The sequence below is a fragment of the Heterodontus francisci genome, unplaced genomic scaffold (assembly GCF_036365525.1).
Source record: "Heterodontus francisci isolate sHetFra1 unplaced genomic scaffold, sHetFra1.hap1 HAP1_SCAFFOLD_146, whole genome shotgun sequence".
Classification (NCBI taxonomy): domain Eukaryota; kingdom Metazoa; phylum Chordata; class Chondrichthyes; order Heterodontiformes; family Heterodontidae; genus Heterodontus; species Heterodontus francisci.
In genome coordinates, this window is record NW_027140336.1 from 2,474,711 (window position 1) to 2,495,107 (window position 20,397).

A 20,397-nucleotide genomic window follows, 5' to 3' on the forward strand; every position below is an offset into this window, starting at 1 on the left:
CATGGATGCCAAATTTTGCATTGCTAGATCTGTTTGAAATCTATCCCATTTAGCACGGTGGTAGTGCCACACAACACGATGGATGGTATCCTCAATGCGAAGGCGGGGCTTCGTCTCCACAAGGACTGTGCGATGGTCACTCCTACCAATATACTGTTTTGGGCTGAGGCATCTGCGGCAGGCAGATTGGTGAGGATGAGTTCAAGTAAGTTGTTACCTCTTGTTGGTTCCCTGAGCACCTGCCGCATATCCAGCTTAGCAGCTATGTCCTTTAGCACTCGGCCAGCTCCGTCAGTAGTGGTGCTACCGAGAGTAGTGATGCTGCACCGACGTAGGTGGGGAGAGACGTGACATGGGGAGAAAAGATGGGGTCAAGATAGGAAGAAATAAGTTTAGTGGGAGAGGCACAGGCTGAAACAATGGGCCTACCAGGACAGTCCTGCTTGTGTATTTTAGGAAGGAGGTAGAAGCGGGCTGTTTGCGGTTGTGGGACTATAAGGTTGGACGCCATAGATGGATGATCTCCAGAGGAGATGAGGACAATAACCGTCTGTGGACAATAGCTTGATGTTCGGTGGTGGGGCCACGGTTCAGTGGGGATGTGGGAAGAAGTGTATGAGAATTGGCACTGAACCTTTGCAAGGTAGAGTTCGGTATGCCAGACAACAACAGCACCCGCCCCCCGCCACTCCTTGTCAGCAGGTTTGATCATTATGTCGGGGTTACACCTGAGAACGGAGTGCAGTAAATTCAGAGGGAGAGAGATTAGCCAGAGTGAGGGAAGTAGAGAAATGTAGTCGCTGACTGTTCTCAATGAAAAGATCAAGAGTGGGTAAGAGGCCAGAGGGAGGGATCCAAGTGGAGGGAGAATACTGGAGGTGGCTGAATGGGTCTGCTGGTCGGGGAGGACTTCTGGTCCAAGACGTGAGCGAGAGGTGATGGCGATGGAAGAAAAGCTCAACGTCATGCCGAGCGTGAAATTCATTGAGGTGAGGGCGTAAGGGGATAAAACTGAATCCTTTGCTGAATACAGAACGTTCAGTGTCAGAGAGGCAGAGGTGCTATTAAATTTAAATTGGTATTATTGATGCATTCAGAACAACACTGTGTGCTGCTCCCCAGACTAAAACACAATGGCTCACAACTTCTCTCTTTTTTCTGTGCCTTAGCCAATTGAATGTTCACACAACCACTGTCACTCTGATTTAGTGGTTTCAGTTTTCGTAGAAGTCTATTCAATGACACTTGATAAAACGCCTTTTGAAAGTTTATATACATCACCAACTGTGCCACCCTCATCAATCGCCTCTATTACTTAATCAAATAAATCCTTCAAGTTTGTAAGCTACAAGTTTTCTTTAGCAAGTAAATGATAATTGATAGTTATAAATCCTTGTTTTTCAAAGCAACAGGTACCTTTGTCTTGGTTGATGGTTGAAATGCTTCCATTATCGATGTTAGTCTGACTCGTCTACAATAACAGTATTTATCCATCTCTCCTTTGTTGAACAGGGTGTAACATTTGCAAACCTCCAGTCCTGTGTCATCGCTCCCATATACAAGGAGGATTGGAAGATTATGGACAGTGCCTCTGCTATTTCCACCATTCTTTCTCTGAGTAACCCTCATATAACCCATCCAGATTGGCTAAATGTTCTACCTTATTGTGGTACAAAAGGTGTTGGATTGAAAGGGGTTAACTGAACCTGTTTGTTCATTGACTGTAATTAATGTCAGTCTCCTTGGACACTAATTGTGTCACTGAAGGATTTCCCTCTTCTGTTAATACAGGACTGCTTTCAATGTGTTATCACATCGTGTCAGTCGAAGCATCACCCCCGGTTCTAACAGGGATCAGCAGCTCCAGAGAGAAGGAGAGGATAGGTCAAGATTTGCAAACAATAGATTGGAATGCTACAGCAATGGATTGGAATCTGAGAACAATAGATTTGAATGTTACAACAACGGGCAGAAGTTTATCGTACTGGTTTGACCGTCTTACTGCAGATTATTATAAGAAAACTTTAGCGAATCGAATTTATTATGCACTGAAGATGATGCAACACATTTATTATCCCATCCTCGCGATTGTTGGTGTCCCTGGTAAGTGTCTCTAGCCATCTATTAATTGTGTAAACCGTGATTAACTGTTTTACTGTTCTTACCAACTACAACCTCCGGAATATCGTCCTCCATGTGAACCTATTTGCTAAATAAACCCTGATCTCTGCCTTTGCTAAATCCAGACTGGAATATTCCAATGCTGTCCTGGTCACCCTCCATATCACAAACCGGCATAAATCACAGTCGATCTAAAACTTTGCTCTCCATATTCCAGCTCACACTGAATCTCGTTCACCCAACATCCCTGTGCTCAGTGGCCTGCATTGGCTTCTGTAGGGAAGAGTAGACAGGAAGACGTAAATGGGGTGTGTAAGAATGGTACCACAATAATTATGGGTGACTTTGATCCGCATGTAGATTGGGCAAATCAGATTGGCAAAGGTAGCCTGGAGAATTAGTTCATTGAGTGTATTCTTGATAATTCCTTAGAGCAGTGCATTCTAGAGCCAACCAGGGAACAGGCTATTCTGGAACTAGAAATGTGCAATGAGACAGCATTTATCAAGAACCTCCATAGTAAAGGAAACTCTGGAAGACAATGATTATAGCATGATAGCATTTCACTGTTCTGATTGAAGGGAAAACTGCGGGTCTAAAACTAGTTATTGTTAAACCTAATTAAAGGTATTTATAAGACTATAAAGACAGAGCTAGCTAAGGTTAACTGGGGATCTAGGTTGAAAATTAGGAGAGTAGAGGTAAAATGGCTGACTTTTAAGGAGATATTTAACAACTCTTAGCAAAGATTTATCTCAGTGAGAAAGAAAGTCTTGGAGAATGTTAAATCATACGTGGCTAAATAAGGAAGTTAAGGATAATATTAAATTGAAAGAAACACTGTTTAAATTTGCAAAGATTAGTGGTAGGTCTGAAAATTGGACAGATGTTAAGAACTAGCAACGGATGACGAAACAAAATAAAGACAGAAACGTAGAGTGTGGGAGAAAACCAATTCGTAAAATAAAAACAGAGTAATAGTTTCACGGGTATTTAAATTGGAAAAGAGGAACTAAAGTAAGTGTTAGTCCTCCAGAGAGTGAGTTTCGGGAATTAGTGAGAAACAAGGACATGGCAGAGGCATTGAACAGGTATTTTGTGTCTGTTTTCACCGTAGAAGACTAAGAAAATCTTCCAAAGATACCCAAATCAGGAGTCAAAAGGGAGAGAGGAACATAAAACAATCACTATTGCCAGAGTAAAAGTACTGGGAAAATTATTACACCTAAAGTCTGACAGGACCCACCATCCGTAGTTAACTAAAACAGTTAAAGATAATATTAAGCTTAAAGGAAAAGCATATAATGGTGCAATATTGGGTGGAAGGTCAGAGGATTGAATAGAATATGAAAAAGCATCAAAGAACAACTAAAAGATTAATAAGGATGGAAAAAATATAGTATGAGAGAAAGCTGGTGGCAAATATAAAGACTGATAGTAAAAGTTTCTATGAATATTTAAAGAAGAAAAAAATCTCTGGGCCTTTGATCTTGCTACGTTCTGATTTAAAATTGATGGGTTTAATTAGCTTTGGGTTTGGGACCTGATCATTGGGTTCTTCAGTGGGAGATGCACACTGGCCTTACTTTTAGCTTTCTGGTGGGGTCCACGAGTGTTGTTTACTTTAGGCTGTTTCCCTTCCCTTTTTCCCTTTACTATGGGCAGGATCTTTTTTCTAATCGACCCTATGTCCTTTGGGACATTTCTGCTCGCAGGTGGCTGTCTAGCTTTCACTGCACTCCCATGAGGCACTTCGACTACGTGAGGCATTCTCACCTTGGCGGTCTGTGACTCGTGGAATATCGCAGGGATCAGTGCTTGGGCCCCAGCTGTTACAATATATATCAATGATTAGGATGTGGGGAACAAAGTAATATTTCCAAGTTTGCAGACGACACAAAACTAGGTGGCAATGTGTGTTGTGAGGAAGATGCAAAGCGGCTTCAAGTGGATTTGGGCTGACTTATTGAGTGGGCAAGAACATGGCATATGGAATATAATGTGAAAAAATGTGAGGCTATCCACTCTGGTATGAGAAACAGATGTACAGAGTATTTCTTAAACGGTGAGAGATTTGAAAGTGTAGATGTAGAAAGGGACCTGGTCTCCTCTACATTGGGGAGACCAAACGCAGATTTGGTGACCGCATTGCGGAACACCTCCACTCAGTCCGCAAGCAGGACCCTGAGCTTCCGGTTGCTTGCCATTTCAACACTCCCCCCTGCTCTCATGCTCACATCTCTGTCCTGGGATTGCTGCAGTGTTCCAGTGAACACCAACGCAAGCAAGTGGGACAGCATCTCATTTATCGATTAGGCACACTATAGCCTGCTGGACTGAACATTGAGTTCAATCATTTCAGAGCATGACGAACCCCCATTTTACTTTTATTTTTAGTTATTTTTTCTTTTTTACATTTTTTACAACTTTTTTCATGTTTATTTCATTTCATCTTAGTTTGTTCAGATTGCTTACGCACTGTTTTTTTCATGTTTGGGCTTGCTGCTGTTCAACTTTCAGTCCATTCACACCCTATTTGTACTAATGCTTTGTCTTTCAACACACCATTAACATATTGTTTGCCTTTGCTCCATGACCTTTTGGTCAGCTATGTGGCCTTGTCCAATCTACACCTTCTCCTTTGTTATCTCTTGCCCCACCCCCGCCTCACTTGCATGTAACTTTTGACATTTCTAATACTTGATAGTTCCGAAGAAGGGTCACTGACCCGAAACGTTAACTCGGCTTCTCTTTACACAGATGCGGCCAGACCTGCTGAGTGGTTCCAGCATTTCTTGTTTTTATTACAAAGGGATCTGGATGTTCTTCTCAATAAGTCTTTGAGAGGTACCATGCAGGTGGAGCAAGCAATTAGGAAAGCTAATGGAATGTAAGCCTTTATCGCATGAGATTTTGAGTACAGGAGTAGTGAAGTCTGGCTTCAATTGTATAGAACCTTTGTTAGACCACACCTGGCGTACTGTGTGCATATTTGGTCCCCTTACCTTAGGAAGGATATTATTGCCATGGAGGGAGTGCAACAAAAGTTCATCAGACTTGTTCCCGAGATGGCGGGACTGTCCTATGAAGAGCGATTGGGGAAACTTGGTCTGTATTTTCTAGAGTTTCAAAGAATGTGTCGGAATCTCATTGAAACCTACCAAATATTTGAAGGGATATACATTGTCGATGCAGCTAAGATGTTTGCCGTGGTTCGGGAGTCTAGAACCAGTAAACACAATGTCATAGTTAGAGAAGAGCCATTTAGGACAGAGATGAGGAGAACTTTGTTCACGCTGAGGGTTTTGAATCTTTGGAATTCTCTACTCCAGAGGGCTGTGAAAGCTCAGTCATTGAGAATGTTTAAAGTAGAGATAGACAGATTTCTAAATACCAATGACATCAGGGGATCTAAGGATAGTGTGGAACAGACTCGATGGGCTGAATGGTCTACTCCTGCTCCTATGTTCCTAAGCTGCATAACTCTTCCAAATACGTGGTAATTTTGTTCAGGCTGCTTTTGGAGGGTTCAGCATTTTTGATGGTACGCCTCCAGTACTATCTCAGATGCGTCCAGGATAGCACTTTTAGTCACCTCATTATCTGGTGAACTTTCATCTGGCAACAGTGAATAAACCTGATGGGTTTTTCCTGTTACTTTGCTTCATAAAAACCGCGTCCAGCTCTCTGCCGGCCATTTTAGCTGCTTTGCAAACTTTTCAAAAGTGACGGAAAATTCTGCAGCATTCTCCTCATTGAACTTTGGAATGAATTGGGAGAAGTTTAAGAGCTCAGCATACGGTCCTGAGTTAGGGGTAGTTCCCTCACTAGCTGTGCCTTCACTGGATGTACTGGCTCTTCCTCTAGTTGTTTGAGCCGCCTTAACTCTCTTTCCTACTTCTCCTTCTGGAACACTCTTACTTTTTTTCCTTTCTTAACACTCACTGCTCTTTCTCACTCTCTCTGGAATTCTAATTCTAGTCTCTTCTGTTCTAGTTTTACCTTAGCTAACATTACTCTATCTGTTAGTGATTATAATCCTGTTTGAGTCTTCAGCTTCAAGTGAAAAATTGTTGGCCACACGTTTTAGGATTTCGGGTTTTCTAACTTCTGGACAGAGAGTAATCCCTAACAGTCCAGCTACATTACTCAACTTTTCAACAGACAGGGATTTTAACCTGTTCCAAGTTTCTTCACTCTGTATGTTACTCCTTTACTGCCAATGTAACTCCTTCATTCAAAAAGGGAGGAAAGAGAGAAATTACAGGCCAGTTAGCTTCACATCTGCCTTATGGAAAATGTTAGAAACTATTCTTCAGGTCGTTATAGAAAAATTCAAGGTAATCAGGCAGAGTCAACATGGCTCTATGAAAGGTAAATCATGATAAACAACTTACTGGAGTTCTTTGAAGGAGTAACATGTGCTGTGGATAAAGGGGAACCAGTGGTTGTGCTGTATTTAGATTTCCAGAATGCATTCGATAAGGTGCCACATCAAAGGTTATTGTAGAAAATAAAAGCTCATTGTGTAGGGCGTAACATATTGGCATGGATAGAAGATTGGTTAGCTATCAGGAAACAGAGTGTAGGCATAGATGGATCATTTTCTGTTTGGCAAGATGAAACGAGTAGTGTGCCACAGGGATCTGTATTGGGGCCTCAACCTTTTACAATTTATATGAATGACTTGGATGAAGGGACCTAAAGTATGGTTGCTACAGTTGCTAATGACACAATGATCGGTAGGAAAATAAGTTGTGAAGAGGACTTCAGGAGGTTACTAAAGGATATAGATATCTTATGCGAATGGGGAAATATCTGGCAAATGGAATACAACGTGGAAAAATATGGAATGGCCCATTTTAGCAGGAAGAATTAAAAATAAGCATATTATCTAAATGATGAGGTATTTCAGAGCTCTGAGATGCAGTGGGATCTGAGTGTCCTCATGCATGAAACGCAAAATGTTCGTGTGTAGGTGCAGCATGTCCTTAGGAAAGCTAATGGAATATTATCATTTATTGCGAGGGGAATTGTTTACAAAACAAGGGAGATGATGCTTCAGCTTTACAGGGCATTGGTGAGGCCACATAAGTGTACAGTATTGGACACTTTATTTAAGGAAGAATGTAAATGCGTTGGAAGCAGTTCAGAAAGGTTTCACTAGAAGAATACCTGGAATGAGCGGGTTGAATTATGTGGAAAGATTGAACAGGCTAGGTTTGTATCCTATTAATAATAAAAGCAAAATACTGCGGATGCTGGAAATCTGAAATAAAAACAAGAAATGCTGGAACCACTCAGCAGGTCTGGCAGCATCTGTGAAAAGAGAAGCAGAGTTAACGTTTCGGGTCAGTGAATTTTCTTCGGAACTGACAAATATTAGAAAAGTTACAGGTTATAAGCAAGTGAGGTGGGGGTGGGGCAAGAGATAACAAAGGAGGTCCAGATTGGACCAGGCCACATAGCTGACCAAAAGGTCATGGAGCAAAGGCAAACAATATGTTAATGGTGTGTTGAAAGACAAAGACTAATACACTGAATATTGAACAGCAGCAAGTGCAAGCCTGAAAAAAAAACAGTGGGTAAACAAACTGAACAAACTGAGATGAAATGAAATAAATGCAAAAAAAAATGTAAAAAAAGGTAGAAAAAATAACTAAAAATGAAAGTAAAATGGGGGGCTGTCATGCTCTGAAATTATTGAACTCAATGTTCAGGCTGTAGTGTGCCTAATCGATAGATGAGATGCTGTTCCTCGACCTTGCGTTGATGTTCACTGGAACACTGCAGCAATCCCTGGACTGAGATGTGAGCATGAGAGCAGGGGGGAGTGTTGAAATGGCAAGCAACCGGAAGCTCAGGTTTGTATCCTCTTGAGTTTAGAAGAGTAAGAGGTGACTTGATTGAAACGTATAAGGTTCTGAAGGGTCTTGACAGGGTGGATGTGGAAAGGATGTATCCCCTTGTGGGAAAATCTAGAACTAGGGGTCACTATTTAAAACTAAGGGGTCGCCCATTTAAAACAGCGATGAGGGGAATGTTTTTCTCTCAGATCGTCGTGAATTTTTGGAAATCTCTTCCTCAAAAGGCAATGCTAGCAGAGTCTTTAAATATTTTTAAGGCAGAAGTGGATATATTCTTGATAAGGAAGTGGGTGAAAGTTTATCGGGGGTAGAAGGGAATGTGGAGTAGTGGTTACATCAGATTAGCCATGATAGTATTGAATGGCAGAGCAGGCTGTCGGGGACGAGTGGCCTACTCATGCTCCTAATTGTACGTTCATATTTCTTAGTGTGCCCTGGCAGTGAAAACCACAATAAAACCTTCAATGAAATGTTTATAGTTTTTTCTAAGGATCAATTGTTTTTAACACTTCTTTGGCCACAGGAGAGGTACTAGAGGACTGGAGGACAGCGACTGTCGTATCATTATTCAAGAAGGGTACTAGGGATGAACCAGGTAATTACAGACCAGTGAGTCTAACCTCAGTGGCAGGGAAAATATTGGAAAAATTCTGAGGGGCAGGATTAATCTCCATTTGGAGAGGCAGGGATTAATCAAGGATCGTGAACATGGCTTTGTCGGGGGAGACCATGTCTAACAAACTTGATTTTAATTTTTCGAGGAGGTGATTAGATGTGTAGATGAGGTTAAAGCAGTTGATGTAGTCTCCATGGACCTAAGTAAGGCTTTTGATAAGGTCCCGTATGGGAAATTAGTCAAGAAGGTAAAAGCCCAATTTGGCAAATTGGATTCAAAATTGGCTTAGTGGCAGGAGGCAGAGCGTGATGGACAAGGGTTGTTTTTACAAGTGGAAGCCTGTGACCCGTGGTGTACCGTAGGTATCAGTGCTGGGACTCTTGCTGTTTGTAGTGTACTTTAATGGTTTAGACGTGAATATAGGAGGCATGATCAGTAAGTTCGCAGATGACACAAAGATTGGTAGTGTCGTAAATAGTGAGAAGGAATGCCTTAGATTCCAGGACGATAAAGATGGGCTAATAAGATGGACAGTGCAGTGGCAAATGGAATTTAATCCTTGCAATTCTGAGGTTATGCATTTTGGGAGGAGTGACAGGGCAAGGGAATATACAATGGATAGTGGGACCCTAGGATGTACAGAGGGTCAGAGGGGCATTGATGTACTAGTCTATAGATCACTGAATGCAACAGCACAGGTAGGTAAGCTGGTTCGGAAGTCATATGGGATACTTGCCTTTATTAGCCGAGGCAAAGAATATAAGAGCAGGGAGATTATGTTGGAGCTGTATAAAATGCTAGTTCGGCCACAGCTGGAGCACTGTGTACAGTTCTGGTCGTCGCACTATCGGAAGGATGTGGTTGAGCTGCAGACGGAGCACAGGAGATTCACCTGGATGTTTCCTGGGCTGGAGCATTTCAGTCATGAAGAGTGATTGGATAGGTTCGGATTTTTTTTCTTAGAGCAGAGAAGGTTGAGTCCGGACCTGACTGAGGGATACAAAATTATGAGGGGCATTGATAGGGTGTATAGGAATACACTTTTCCCTCAGTGGAGGTATCCAGTAACCAGGGGCATAGATTGAAACTAAGGGGCAGGAGGTTAATATGGGTGTTGAGGAAAGGAAATCACCCAGCGGGTGGCTGGAATCGGGAACATGCTGCCTGTCGAGGCAGGAACCCTCACAACATTTAAGAAGTATTTAGATAAGCAATTGAAAAGCCATAGCATACAAGGCTACGGGCCAACTGCTGAAAAATGGGATCAGAATAAATAGGCTTGATGGCCGGCATGGACACAGTGGGCTGAAGGGCCTATTTCTGTGCTGTATGACTCTATGACACTTCCAATTTCTCGTTTCTGGCCGGGTTACGATCACCAGAACCTCCGGATTTCTGTCACAGCCAAGTAAGGAGGGGTCCCAGGTTCCCCTCTTGTCCTATCTTTTATTTGATCACAACGTTTTTTTTTTACTTTTTAGCAGTGGACGTGCTGACCACCTCAATAAGTATTTTACACATTTACCTTTGTTGTGATTGTGAAAGGACCAATAGGACAGGCTTTCTTGAGTTTCAGCAAGAAGTGAGTTTATTATACGTAACAATCTAAACTGGATCTAAATAAAACAATAAAAATGTACGTTACAAATTCAAGCACACTCACACGAAAATCACATATGAATAAATTACATTTGTGGTTGGATTAGAATCCAAAATAAATTAAAAATAAACAGGGTCAGTAAGGATGGATAATTCTATGGTTTGCGCCTTTGGCACCCGTATGTATGAGTTTCTGTCATCTGCAAGATTTGAAAGTATTATTTTCTTACATATAATTTTATGTCATTTATCTATCTATCATATGTCAGAAAGAGCACTGACTCTAATACCGACCCCTGAGAAACAGTACTGTAAACCCACCAGACTTAATAATGACATATTAAACACTTCTCTCTGTTTTCTGTCCCTCAGTCACTGTCATACCCACGCTATCAATGTCACATTAATCTATGTGTTCCATTTTTCGTAACAAGTCTATGAAATGTCATTTGATCACAAGCCTTCTGAAAGTCCATGAAATAACATGAAACATGCTAGCCTTACCAACACTCACAGTTATGTCGTCAATAAACTTGATCAAGATTATCAGACATGATTTTGTTTCACCTATCTGTGCTGTTTGTTATTTATTATCCCATGTTTTTCCAAGAGAGAGATGCATTTTTACGGCCTCCAGAAATTTCCAACCACCGACATTAGACTGGTCAGTAGTTGCAGGGTTGATCTAATGTCTTCTTTTGTAAACAGGGTGTAACATTTTCAGTATTCCAGTCATCTGATAGCACTCTCATATCCAAGGAGGATTCAAAGCTTCTGGCCAGTGCCTCTGCTATTTCCACAACTCCTTCTCTCAACAAACCTCATATATCCCATCTGGACAGGATACATCTTCTACTTTATTGTGGAACAAAAAGTGTTGGATTGAAAGGAGTTAGCTGAACTTGTTTGTTCAGTGACTGTAATTAATGTCAGTCACCATAGATCCTAATTGTGCCACTGGAGGAATTCCCTGTTCGATTTAAAAGGGACTCATTTCAATGTGTTATCACATTGTGTCAGTGGGATTGTCACCCCAGCAATAACAGAGATCCAGGGTTGCAGAGAGACGGAGAGGATGCAATGAATAGATTGGAATGTTACAATGGGCAGAAGGAGTTTATCCTATTGGTTAGGCTCAGTTACTGCAAATTATTTTTGGAGGACATTAGTTTATCAGAACTATTTTGCACTGAATATGATTAAAAAAAATTACTATCCCATCCTCGCTATTATTGGTGTCCTTTATAAGTCGCTATTAGATCTATAAACCATATTTCACTGATTTAATGTCCTTGTCATCTACATCTTGGGAAGACATAAGCCTTTGTCTTCATTCTCTGTCACAAACTCTATTCCCTATCCACTATCTGCATTCCCCTCCCTGCCCAATTTGCAGTTGAAACAGAGTGTTTGCAACCTTCGTGTTCTATTCATACCTGAGCTGAGTTCATCTCCATATGCTCTCCATCTCCAAACCTGCCTACTACCACCTCTGTCATAGCACTTGTCTCCAGCTCTGCCTCAGCCCATTTGCTGAATAAACACTCATCTGTGCCTTTCTTAAATCCACATTTGACTATTCCAATTCTGTCCTGGCCATCCGCCCAGTTATAAACCTCCATAAACCACAGCCCATCCAGAACTCTGCTGCCGGTATTCTAGCTCACACCGAATCCCGATCACCCATCACCCCTGTGTTCACTGATCTACATTGACTCCCAGTCTAGCAGCTCCTCAATTTTAATATTCTCATTCTTGTGTTTGAATCTCTCCATGGCCTCACCCCTCCAATTAGTTCCATTCCCCTGTCGATTTCACATAATCATATGCCTTAAAGTATTTTTCCACTTCCATTTTCAAAGTGAGTTTCTTTCACACTATAACTTCCCCTGCTATAATTTTCACGCTCTGCTGCCACTGGTGCCAACATTATGGATACCTGCATCCATAAAATGATGTGAACTGCACAGCCAGCCACTTCTAGTGTGGCCATCACAGTGCCTTATGCTGGACAGGGACCATGTCTGGGTATAACATTAGTGTGAGGAGGGTTTTGAATTGGCGTCAGTTTACCATTCCAGCAGCTTTGATGTACTTCTTTGAAACTTGGTCTGCGTATGTCCACTGACAGTCTGTGTTAGTCACTCTCAGCTGATCCCACATTCAACAGCACGGTAAACACCCTCTAGTGTTATTTAAAAGGACCAGGCATCCAAATTACAGGTGAGTGGCATTTGACTTACTCCTGTTAATGCAAAGTTAGTGGAGGTGCTGTGGATGGTTTTCTGGAGGTTGTGTTGTGAGCTGCTGCAGACATTTAGGCAGAACAGAGGATTTGGTGACACAACTCTGGACGATGTATAAGGACTGCAGTTACAGTGTCTCTGGGTCTGGAACATGACCAACAAATGGAGCAGAGGCTGCAGAGAGGGGGAGCTCTGTAAAGAGGGAGGATGAGGTGGCTTTGCCCTACCCACCCCGACTTTTCCAAGAGAACTTTTCCTACCGACACTCAACCCTGGAGCAGTGTGTGAAGCGACTCTGATTCAATAGGGAGGTGGTTACAAAGCTGTGTCACCTCCTGCAACACGACCTGGAGCCTCACACCATGGCGTGGACGAATCTGTTGGTAGCCGTTAATGTCACAGTTTCATTGAACTTCTATGTATCTGGAACTTTCCAGGCAGGAGTGGGTGATGCATCCTTTATCTCTCTCTATGCTGTCCATTGCTGTATCTGTTGAGTGATGGAAGCCATCTATGTCAAGTGAGGTGAATATATCATTTTCTGAATTAGCTGGGAGAAGCTGGAAGAGAGGTCCCGTGTCTTTGTCAGGATATCGGGACTCCTGATGGTGCAGGAGTTTCTGCGGGGCCCCCATGTCAACGGTGGAACTGAAAGTACTCTCATTCCATTAATGTACAGTTGATGTGTGAGCATGCGCAAGTACCTCATGTTGGTGAATGTCCACTGTCCTGGCAGCAGCCCCGAAAACTTCATTCTGAAGCAGTCAGCCGGTCCCAACACTTTGGGTCTCCATGCAGATCCAGAATGTGGCTCATGTCCTCTCATCTCTAGACAATCCCCTCCCCCACACAACACCACCAGATGAAGCAATGCTTCCGATGTCTGAACCGCTCGGGGGGAGCCCTCCAGTACACACTGGAGCAGATGTCCAAGTTCATGGTGTTCTGCTGCACCCTTCATATCATCACCGTCATGACGACACAGGCATTGGCACCAGGAATCCGGAGGCGACCGCAGGAGGAGGAGGAAGAGGAGGCAGGGAGGATATTCCCTGGATGGCTTTGACCCAGAAACGCTGTCAGAGAGTTCCTGCTAAGATTCTGTTTCCCATCGGACAACATCCCTTTCCCAACATGCATGCCCCATTCTCCACCATTACACCCATCTGAAACGGCCCATCACAGTGCCCCCTTGGTCAACATCCTGCAATAAACATCACCAACAAAAACCTTTTCATTCACATCTGAAGGGCCTGTTTCAGTGCTGCATCTCTCTTTGACTCTATTTTGATCCAACAACACATCCAATTATACAAAGAAAACTGAACTGTTCACCGCCATTTATTCCCATAGTCCTTGTCTTGTGGGTCCCTTCGAAATGCCTAGTGCTCCGACAGTGTTTCCCCAGTGGCTGCAGCATGGCTTGTGGAAGGCTGCTGACTTTCAATGGGGGAGACTGCAGGTGGCCTTGTTGGACGTCCTTGAGCAGCTCTGGGCCTTGAGGACTCGGATTCTGACTGCACCACCTCGACATGGGCAGCAGCTCCAGCAATGGTGACATCTGAGTCCTATGTATTATAACTCGTTTGTGACCCAGCCCTCCGGTGAGCTGACACATGAACTATCCTTTCCCCCTGGCCAGGCTGCAGCTCACTCCTGCTCGGTGACTCACCGCGTGCAGATTCCGTCTCTATACCAGCCTCTAAGGTTATCGCAGTGTAAGTATTTGATCTGGTGAGTATCAGACCAAGTGATGGGGCTTCACCATCAGTGCTGTGCTGCTGCTCTCTCTCGGTCACCTGGAGCTGCTGTGACTGGGCTGTTGGCAGTTTTGCGTTGCCATTGGAAAGTATAAAATCAGAAAGGGAGGTTTGGGGTGAGGGATTGTGGGTGGGATGGAAACCAGTACGTCCATGGTCCCTGGATCTGCAGCTTGTACATCATCCCAGACAGTAGGATGAGGAGGAGGTGGGAGTTAAGAAGGAACATACGGCATGAATACAGTATCATCCTGAATGCCGTCGGTAATGCCGGATGCTACGGGCTCTGCCACAGCCAGTCCCATGATGTGGAGAACCATATCCTCACTCTGGCTCAGCAGATGAAGGTAGCCCTGGCCCCTGCTTCTTCACTGGTGCTCCCTATGATTATGGGCCGCCTTGTCCCGTAGGAGTGGGCAGAATATCAGTGATTGTGTTGCACTGTGTTTAAGTGATGTGCCTGCCATAGCTGAATAGCTGGAGGTACGTGGAGGCAGTGAGAGTTGTGTATGAGGGTGATATCAGGGGAATATGTATGAGGCTGAGATGGAGTAGGTGAATGTTACGTTTGTGTAATGAGTCTTAGGGACTGTTGATAGGTGACTGGTGGGGTTTGGTACATTGAGCAGTGTGAGAGGTTTGTGGTGTTGGGGGTAGGAGATGCTGCCATGTGGAGATAAATTCACTGACATCGACCACCCGTATGAGCTCATTAAACTTCTTCTGGCTCTGCTGCCCGATCTTCGGGGCCAGATTTCTTGCATTGACCTCCCTGGCCACCTGCTCCCATTCCATTCGGATGGCATTCCTTGTGGGTCTGCACCCCACCCCACAGAAACATGGTCTCTCTCCTCCTGTCAACCTCCATGACTAAGGCCTCCAGAGCTTCATATGTGCACCGTAGAGCTCTGTCTCTGTCCTAGTATTCCAATTACCTTGTGTCCAATTACAGCAGTCACAGTCAGCAGCAGCAGCAGCCTCCTGTGATTCAGTGTAGCTTTCCTTTAAGAGGGACAGACTGCCTTTTAGAGCTGAACCGTGGCTGAAACACGAGCCAGCCTCACACACAGTTACGCCCCTGTTAATCGTGCAGACAGACAGTATTGTGGGTCACCCTGGGCGGCACGAAGAATTCACGGAAATGAGGAGGCAGCATGACGTTTGTGTGTCACCTGCCTCAACAGCGAACGAGCACGAGCAGATCATAACCCCCGCTGCCCAAAACGCGATGCAAGCCCGATTTTCTCTCCCTTTCTATTTCCCTCATTCACGTTCTCTCTCTCCCTCTCTCTCTCTTCACTCTCTGGCTTTTGCTCAGAAAATCAGAGATTAATGCAGCACAGGAGGAGGATATTCGGCCCTTTATGTCAGTGCTATCTCTTTGAAAGTGTTCTCTAATTATTTCCTCTCCCCTCCTCTTTCCCCAGACTCCTGCAGTTTTTCCTATTAAAGTATTTGTTCAATTTCCTTTTGAAAGATATTACTGTATCTGCTTCCACCATATTTTCAGGCAGTGAATTCTAGATTCCAACAACTCGCTGTGTAAGAAAATATTCCTTACTTCACCTCTGGTTCTTTTCCAATTATCTTCAATCTGTGTCTTCTTAATATAACACTTTCTGACACAGGAAACAGTTTCACATTAATTACCCCATCACAACACTCCATTATTTTGGATTCTATATTAAATCTCATCTTACCTGTCACTGTTCTAAAGATAACAATCCCAGTTTTTCCAATCTCTCCACGTAACTGAATTCCCAGATCCCTGGTACCATTCTTGTAAATTGTGTCTTTATCTTCACTAAGTCCTTGCCATCCTTACCAAAGTGTGGTGATCAGAATTGGACACAATTCTCCAGTGGGACCTAACCAATGATGTATAAATATCAGCGTTTCCTCCTGAGTTTATTGCCCTGTGCGTCTCTCTCTAACACCAAGGACACTGCATATTACCTTCAAAGATCTGTGTATGTACACCCCAGGTCTCTCTAATCCTGCACCCACTTTATAATTGTACAATTTAGTTTATATTGTTTCTCCTCATACTATAGACTATGTACTGTTGTCGCCCAAATAGCGAGGTGGTACTATTTACCCAGTTAGTGAGACGGAGGTAGAAGAAAAATATGTGGCAAATTTCTGCGTGCAAAAACTGTAGGGCAATAACAGTTGGGGATTTCAGCTACCATAATATCAACTGGGAGACAAACAGTTTGAAAGGCACATAGTGGACAAAATTCTTGTATTACATTCAAAAGAACTTTTTTAGCCAGCACGTAACAAACCCAACGAGAAGGGCGACAATTTGGAGCACTTTGGAGATAGTGATCACAATTCTGTAGCATTCACTGTGGTAATGGAGAGGGATAGGTATGTGCAACAGGGCAAGGTTTACAATTGGGGGAAGGGTAGATATGATGCTGTCAGGCAGGAACTGAGGAGCATAAGTTGGGAGCATATGCTGGCAGGGAAGGGCACGGTCGAAATGTGGAACTTTTTCAAGGAGCAGATAGTAGGGGCCATTGATAAGCATGTCCCTGTCAGACAGGGAAGGGATGGTCATGTGAGGGAACCGTGGTTGACAAGAGAGGTTGAGAGTCTTGTTAGGAAGAAGAAGGATGCGTATATAAAGTTGAGGAAAAAGGGCACAGGCATAGCTCTGGAGGGATACAAGATGGCCAGGAAGGATCTGAAGAAAGGGATTAGGAGAGCTAAGAGAGGGCATGAAAAATGCTTGGCGGGTAGGATAAAAGAAAACCCCAAGGCCTTTTACGCGTATGTCAGAAATATGAGGATGACCAGGGGGACCATAGGTCCGGTCAAGGACAATAGCGGGAGACTGTGTGTTGAGCCGGAAGAGATAAGTGAGGTTTTGAATGAGTACTTCTCTTCGGTATTTACGAATGAGAAGGGGTGTATTACTGAAGAGGACGGTGTGAAACAGACTGGTAAGCTCGAGGAAGTGCTCGTTAGGAGGGAAGATGTGTTGGGGTTTTTGAATAACTTGAAGATAGACAAGTCTCCCGGGCCTGACGGGGTATATCCAAGGATGTTATGGGAAGCAAGGGATGAAATTGCAGAGCCGCTGGCAATGATCTTTTCATCTTCTCTGCTGACGGGGGTGGTACCAGGTGATTGGAGGGTGGCAAATGTTGTGCCCCTGTTCAAGAAAGGGAATAGGAACAACCCTGGGAATTACAGGCCAGTTAGTCTTACTTCGGTGGTAGGCAAGTTGATGGAAAAGGTGCTGAGGGATAGGATTTCTGAGCATCTGGAAAGACACTGCTTGATTCGGGACAGTCAGCACGGTTTTGTGAGGGGTAGGTCTTGCCTCACAAGCCTGATTGAATTCTTTGAGCAGGTGACCAAGCAAGTGGATGAGGGTAAACCAGTGGATGTGGTGTACATGGATTTTAGTAAGGCATTTGATAAGGTCCCCCATGGTAGACTTATGGAGAAAGTCAGGAGGCATGGGATAGTGGGGAATGTGGCCAGTTGGATTAAGAATTGGCTAACTGATAGAAGGCAGAGAGTGGTCTTAGATGGTAAATACTCAGCCTGGAGCCCAGTTACCAGTGGCGTGCCGCAGGGATCAGTTCTGGGTCCTCTCCTGTTTGTGATTTTTATTAACGACTTGAATGAGGAAGTCGAAGGGTGGGTCAGTAAATTTGCAGATGATACAAAGGTTGGTGGAGTTGTGGATACCGAGGAGGGCTATTGTCATCTGCAAAGGGACTTGGATAGGTTGCAGTGCTGGGCTGAAAAGTGGCAGATGGAGTTTAACCCTGAAAAGTGTGAGGTCGTCCATTTTGGAAGGACAAACATGAATGCAAAATACTGGGTTAACGGTAGGGTTCTTGGGCATGTGGAGGAGCAGAGAGACCTTGGGGTCTATGTGCATAGATCATTGAAAGTTGCAACTCAAGTGGATAGGGCTGTGAAGAAGGCATATGGGGTGTTAGCGTTCATTAGCAGAGGGATTGAATTTAAGAGCCGTGAGGTGATGATGCAGCTGTACAGGACCTTGGTAAGGCCTCATTTGGAGTACTGTGTGCAGTTCTGGTCGCCTCATTTTAGGAAGGATGTGGAAGCCTTGGAGAGGGTGCAGAGGAGATTTACCAGGATGTTGCCTGGAATGGAGAATAAGTCTTACGAGGAAAGGCTGAACATTCTAGGCCTCTTCTCATTAGAAAGGAGAAGGATGAGGGGTGACATGATAGAGGTTTATAAGATGATCAGGGGAATAGATAGGGTAGACAGTCAGAAACTTTTTCCCCGGGTGGAGCAAAGCGTTACAAGGGGTCATAAATTTAAGGTGAAGGGTGGGAGATATAAGGGGGATGTCAGGGGAAGGTTCTTTACCCAGAGAGTGGTCGAGGCATGGAATGCCTTGCCCGGGGAAGTTGTTGAGTCAGAAACTTTAGGGACTTTCAAAAGGCTTTTGGATAGGTATATGGATAAAGGAGAATGATGGGGTATAGATTAAATTGTCCTTGACAGAGGACAAAGGATCGGCACAACATTGTGGGCCGAAGGGCCTGTTCTGTGCTGTATGTTCTATGTTCTATGTTCTATAATTCTAGATTTAGTTTTCAGTAAGGAAGCTGGGCAAGTGGAGGAGGTAACAGTGCACTACCATTTTGGAGATAGTGACCATATTACAGTACGTTTTAGCATAATCCTGGAAAAGGACAGAGGTAAAATAGGAGTAGAAGTTCTAAATTGTGGGAAGGCAAATTTTATAAAACTGAGTGGTAATCTGTCGAAATTGTACCGGATGCAGCTACTTGAAGGAAAATCAGTGGCAAAACAGTGGGAGGCATTCAAAAGCGAGACACCACAGGCACAGTGTAGATATGTCCCACAATGATAAAGGGTGGTGCTGCCACATCTACAGCCCCCGGTTATCTCGCAGCATACAACGTAGGTTAAAGCAGAAAAAAAGAAAGCTTATGACGATCACAGAAATCTTAATACTTTCGAAAGCCCAGAGGAGTATTGAAAGTGCAAGCGGAAGTAAAAACGGAAATTAGAAAATCAAAGAGAGGACATGAAAATTATTTTTAGAAGTAGAACATTACAGCGCAGTACAGGCTCTTCGGCCCTCGATGTTGCGGCGACCTGTGAAACCATCTGACCCACACTATTCCATTTTCATCCATATGTCTAGCCAATGACCACTTAAATGCCCTTAAAGTTGGCGAATCTACTACTGTTGCAGGCAGGGCGTTCCACGCCCCTACTACTCTCTGTGTAAAGAAACTACCTCTGACATCTGCCCTATATCTATCACCCCTCAACTTAAAGCTATGTCCCCTCGTGTTTTCCATCACCATCCGAGGAAAAAGGCTCTCACTATCCACCCTGTCCAACCCTCTGATTATCTTCTATGTCTCTATTAAGTCACCTCTCCTCCTCCTTCTCTCCAACCTCAAGTCCCTCAGCCTTTCCTCATAAGACCTTCCCTCCATACCAGGCAACATCCTAGTAAATCTCCTCTGCACCCTTTCCAAAGCTTCCACATCCTTCCAATAATGCGGTGACCAGAACTGCACGCAATACTCTAGGTGCGGCCTCACCAGAGTTTTGTACAGCTGCAGCATGACCTCGTGGCTCCGAAACTCGATCCCCCTACTAATAAAAGCTAACACATAATATGCCTTCTTAACAGCCCTATTAACCTGGGTAGCAACTTTCAGGGATTTATGTACCTGGACACCAAGATCTCTCTGTTCATCTACACTACCAAGAATCTTCACATCAGCCCAGTACTCTGCATTCCTGTTACTCCTTGCAAAGTGAATTACCTCACAGTTTTCCGCATTAAACTCCATTTGCCATCTCTCAGCCCAGCTCTGCAGCCTATCTATGTCCCTCTGTACCCTGCAACATCCTTCGGCACTATCCACAACTCCGCCGACCTTCGTGTCATCCGCAAATTTACTAACCCACCCTTCTACACCCTCTTCCAGGTCATTTTTAAAAGTGACAAACGGCAGTGGCCCCAAAACAGATCCTTGCGGTACACCACTAGTAACTAAACTCCAGGATGAACATTTGCCATCAACCACCACCCTCTGTCTTCTTTCAGCTAGCCAATTTCTGATCCAAAGCTCTAAATCACCTTCAACCCCATACTTCCGTATTTTCTGCAATAGCCTACCGTGGGGAACCTTATCAAACGC

At 43.9% G+C, this 20,397-nt stretch overlaps 1 protein-coding gene across 1 annotated transcript in view; it reads left to right on the plus strand.

The window, feature by feature from the left end:
* The first annotated feature begins 938 nt into the window (after positions 1-938).
* Positions 939-20,397, plus strand: part of LOC137359291 (probable G-protein coupled receptor 139) — a 42,609-nt gene continuing 23,150 nt past the window's right edge. The window contains exons 1-3 of the mRNA XM_068025329.1: positions 939-989; positions 1,513-1,669; positions 1,792-2,103. Of these exons, the coding sequence (XP_067881430.1) occupies positions 939-989; positions 1,513-1,669; positions 1,792-2,103 (520 nt within the window). The remainder of the gene's footprint in view (positions 990-1,512; positions 1,670-1,791; positions 2,104-20,397) is intronic.